We start from the raw sequence: 4,983 nt of genomic DNA, 5'->3' as shown, positions 1-4,983 counted from the left end.
AAATGCATTAAAAGTTTTTTTTAAATTGAATTGTCACTCTTATCTTCATGCTCTCTTTCTCTCTAAAGGCCAGAGGACTGTTATTGCCTTGGCTTACATAATTTATATCTCACATCAATATTTAATGACTTAAAATATTATCAACTTTTATTGGGAGCGGGTGGGGATCGTGCCCCTATCGCCATGGTCACCCTCTGAAGATGGAAAAAAAGGGCAACTCCCAGGGTCTGTAATCATCTTCCGTTTTTTTTTTTTAATGCTTTTTTTTCTTTCAGTTGAAATATAATTATAGCGAGCTGACTTCCCTGGCCACAGCGAGTGAAGGCTGAAATTGCAGGCCTGGCCTGGACCCCGGGGCTCTGTGGCAAGAGGCCGAATTGGGGCCGCCGAGTTTCCACAGCTGCCTCGCTCACGCTCCCTCTCCCTGTCCACGCATCCGTACGGGTCACATCCTTGTGGCAGCCGTTGGAACAGGCAGCCGGCCGGCCAGCCTAGGCCACCGGGTCCTTTTATGTGGCGCTGCCTGTTTCGAGAGATGGCGGCCCCAAATGACAGCTCTGTTATGATCCATTTAATGTGGAAGATGGTAACGAGAGAGAGATGATATATTGCCTTACGCCCCCAATGGCTATAGTGGTAGAATGAGACATTTGAATCGACTGTGAACGGGCTCTGTAGGGATAAGAGAATGAATAGACATTAGTACAATGAGAACGTTGTCATTTTTTTAACAGAAAATAGAAAGAGTTCAGAACTTGAAAGGTCAGCATGAACTCCTCTTGTGTTGGAATTCCCCCTAGCAAGAGACATCAGTGGTTTGACACTGATGGGAAAGGCCTCCCAGTGATTTACAGCCCATATTTCATTCTGTAATAATTGTGTTTTATTTTGGTTCAACTGCTTGCACAATTCCCTGAAGGACTCTGGTTCTGGATGAAGTGCCTCTCTGCCTCAGTGGTCTCAGAGGAGCCAGAGAGAAGCCATTGAAGTCCTCAAGTTCAGCCAGGGAGATGATGTTATGTAGCTCTAATGCTTTAGATACTGCCATCACATCATCTTCGAGTTCACTCACACCCATGTGATGAACAATAGAGTTGATTATAAGCTGTAGTCTGGCCTTCCACTGTGTTTTGAGCTATTCTCAGCTAGTTATACTAAGGTTAGCATATAGGTTGGTATGTAATGTACTGTACCATATCATAGCTGAGGTAATTTGTATTGATCTAGTGCTGTACTGGTCCACGGGGGGTAGCGGATCACCCACGTTCCCCTGTGGGAGTGGAAATGTAGTCTTTGTTTTTGAGCCATGTCTGTCTCATATATTGTGTGTCACACAAAGGCCATGTATGGCAATCCTTTGGCAGCAGTGCTGTATTCCTCCTCTCCGGGTGCGTTAATTGGTGGAGATTAACCCCTCATCTATAGCCTATAAGCACCAGGGCCTCCTTTTCATCCCCAGTAAGGACCAGTGTGTTCTCTTCACAGGAGGGTTTTGTTTTCGGCGGTTAAAAGCGAGCCTCTATAGGCACTCATTCACACCAGCTCCTCTGCTGGGATGTGTCTAGGGCAGCCCCGTTTGGTTCAACAGGTCCATCCCTGTGAAAAAAGAAACCTTTAATTTATAGCTTTTGCATTGTTGCCCTGGCATATCCTGAGTTGTTTTAGCAAAGAGTTGCTTTTTCAATGAATGGCAGGCAATGGGGCGACGGTTTTCAACCCAGCCTGAAAATTATAGAGCTCCGACTGGAATAATAAAAAAACGGGCCGGGAGGAAATTGCATATTCGGTCTGTGAGAGTGGCACTTGCTGACCCTCGGAGGTCAGCGGGCTCTCGCCGGGGCGACTCGGACAAAAGAGGCCTGACCCTTCGGGATGTGAGCAGGGTGCCAAACTGCGTCGGCAGGCTTGTGGAGGTGTCAGTGCAGCGAAGGGCCAGTTCCTGCTGTCGGCCATTCTCCTTTGTCTTGGGGGCCCTTTTATTGAAACACTGGACGTCTTTGTTTCTACCAGGGGGAACAAAGAGAGTGCAGAGAGAGAATGAAAGAGGGGTGGAAATGCTGCTCTGTCTTTGATTATTCCCAGCAGCACAAATGGACGGTGTCCTGCTTAGAGGGGTGAACAGTGGAAGTTTCACTGTAAGAGCTGGTTCCTCTCACAAAGGCCAAACTAGATGTCAGACAGCCTAGGGGGAACAAGGAGCTCTGTGGGCTGTGTGTCTGGGTGTAGCTTTTTGACACACCTGGTTCCATAATGAACTTTGTAGTTGTAGCACAATTCTTCGATTCCTGCACGGTCTCTGTCAGAAAACTGCAACTTGTCGAGCTGACAAGCTTCTCTCCTTTACAGTTTCTTAAAATTGTGGCCTGCACAACGGTCCACGATTACACATACACCGCCACCACCATAAAAAAGCCTGCTTCAAATCAAACCCTGCTTACACAGCGCACCGATACTGTGTAATTTATCCAGCTCGCTCTGCGGGGGGGCTGGCCTGTGGGTCTGGTTTTTCCATCTGAGTTGTTGCGGGCCCGCAGAGCCTCAGACCAGACGAGGACTAGCCGGCGGAGATCCTGCGCCAGCTCGTCTGCCGAGCCCAGGGGAGCCATTTGCCGGGGATCTAGCGCTCGGCATGTTTAACAGGCCTGGAGATTACAAAAACGTGAGATTGGATCACGCCTCGGCCTGTAAAAATCCTGCCAACAAGCCCGCCGCTCGGCAGCCCAGGTTCCTATTTCAGCGCTGGGGAATGGAACACGGCCACGGCAGTGAGGGGTGACTGACATCCAGCCTTTATGTTTCCACCGAGAGCAGAGACCCAGCAGGAAACGGGAGCTTCAGGCCTTCTAGCGGGGTCTGGCAGCTCTGGCCCTTTCTGGCGACTCTTCAGCAGGGTGCGAAGGAGCTGTGGCGTGTCCATTAAGCCTTATCAGCTCATAGCAGTCTGTGAAAGAGCTCACACTCTGATTTCCCATGGGTTACTCCATTTCGAAGCTGTAGGCCCCATCAGGATTTCATATTGCACTCAGCTTGATGTCTTTTTCTCTTTTGCCTTTTTCCTTGAGGTGAATACATCTGACTGCAGCGTTCTCTTTACCTCCCGTTGTCTGAGTGACCCCTCTTATCATACTCGACCAGAGCTCTGGGAAAAGCATTTGTGAAACTGTGGTCGAACTCCAAATTGTGTCTGATTGTATCAGGAATAAGTGAAAGTGCTTAGATAATAAATGTGAAATACTTTGCTTTTAAAATATTTCCTCCGTAGGATCATCTCTCTTTGTCACGAATGTCCTTTGACCTGGAAGTACAAAACCGTTCACGGTAAAAAGGACCAAATCAATTAGTATTGATTAGCTGATTTTCATTCGTTTATGTTGTGGATGATTTGTACTGAGTCTTGTGAGTGAGAGTGAGTCCACATGCTGCATATCTCCTGAGATAATGTCATGTGGATTGTGGTTATTTTACTTGCTATCGATTAGCTTGCAAATGACATTGCTCAAATGAAATGACATTCTCATATCACATCACCGAAAAGGTTACAACTCAAGGCACCATTAGCAGGAGACAGGCCGTGGGCAGACACATTTTTAATATGTTTCACATTTCCTCTTCTCCAGAGGTTTATTTAATGGCTCATTGCTCTCTTGTACACTCAGGCTATAATGTTCACGTCGGTGTTGATTTTTCTTAATCAGCATTCGTAAAGAAATGGCCCTAAGCCATTGGTCAACATTTGTTTAGTGGGTTTGGGACATGGCTAGTTATCATAGTCATTGTGTATTGTGTGCATCTTCCTCCATTTACTGGAACATATTGACTTTGAATTCTGAAACAGATTTTAATATTTAATTTACCTCCCTGGATGTGTTTCTAATTTAGTCTACATTCTGTCCAATGCAACAAAGGAAAAATGAATCCCTGTGAATCCCACCACCATGGACATATTTTATTAAATAATGGAGGCTGGAGTCATATTTTTTGTCCTTGTGTTATTCTGTCATCTCCCATTGTGTCACACCTCTCTGGAGTTTGGATTGATGCCCTAATGCCCTTCATCTCCTCCCTCTCTCTCTCTCTCCCTCTCTCTCTTTCTTTCTCTTTCTCTCCCTCTCCCTCTCTCTCTCTCTCTCTCTCTCTCTCTCTCTCTCTCTCTCTCTCTCTCTCTCTCTCTCTCTCTCTCTCTCTCTCTCTCTCTCTCTCCCTCTCTCTCCCTCTCTCTCTCTCTCTCTCCCTCCCTCTCTCTCTCTCTCCTCCCAGCTGGCGACGCTCCATCAGAGGGCAGCACCCCGTACCCTTACACCCCGGAGGAGGTGCTGCGGCTGACCAAAGGGGTGTCCATGTCGCTGCCCTCCTCGCCCCTCCTGCCCCGACAGACCTACATGATGCCCTCACGTGCCTGCAAAAAGTCACCAGGTAACTCCACCACACTGCTGCCCCTCACCTCTCTCCTCTGATCTATTTCACACGTTGGCTCCAAAGCAAGGTGAGGCAACAGACTTGGCTCCAGAGTTGGGTTACACATTGCTTCTGTACTGGTGGGTGGCACTATTCCCAAGCACAGTATCAGATGCAGAAGATGGAAGAATGTTTGGCATTTAAACCCAAATTGCCATCTTTTTTTTATTTAGTTTTTGGAGTCGTTGGCTTATTTACTGTAAGTACTCGGTTCCCCAGGTGCTGTTGTCTATGAAAATAAGGCAGACAGTAAACTATGCGCGTACGCATTTCAGCTCTCAGCCCGAGGCTTTGTAGTGCACATGTGAGTAGAGGGTTTTGGCGGGGCGAGGGGATGGGGGGTGGGGGGGTGTAGCAGACTTGTGGGTGTGTGCTCTTGTGGGTGTGTGCTTGTCTCTCTAGCGTAAGCCTCTTTATTTGGTCAGCTTCTGTTAAAGAGTCTCTCCTGGTTCTTTCTCCCCTTCCTGCCAAATCTCTGGCCTTTGTTGTAGCGCGCGCCAGTGTTTTTCAGTCTTTTTAGGAGCATGT

General features: G+C 47.6%; 1 protein-coding gene across 1 annotated transcript in view; it reads left to right on the top strand.

Annotated features, from left to right (window-relative positions):
* Positions 1-2,629: 2,629 nt before the first annotated feature.
* The window catches only part of tanc1b (tetratricopeptide repeat, ankyrin repeat and coiled-coil containing 1b), a gene marked incomplete at its 5' end in the record, with an annotated part of 93,176 nt that continues 90,822 nt past the window's right edge, over positions 2,630-4,983 (top strand). Inside the window, 2 exons of the mRNA XM_080839672.1 lie at positions 2,630-2,765; positions 4,258-4,413. Coding sequence (XP_080695798.1) covers positions 2,630-2,765; positions 4,258-4,413 — 292 coding nt within the window. The remainder of the gene's footprint in view (positions 2,766-4,257; positions 4,414-4,983) is intronic.

This window comes from Sprattus sprattus (assembly GCF_963457725.1).
Source record: "Sprattus sprattus genome assembly, chromosome: 5".
Lineage (NCBI taxonomy): Eukaryota > Metazoa > Chordata > Actinopteri > Clupeiformes > Clupeidae > Sprattus > Sprattus sprattus.
The sequence above is the reverse complement of the archived record's forward strand: the minus strand, read 5'-3'. Positions and strand labels throughout refer to the sequence as shown.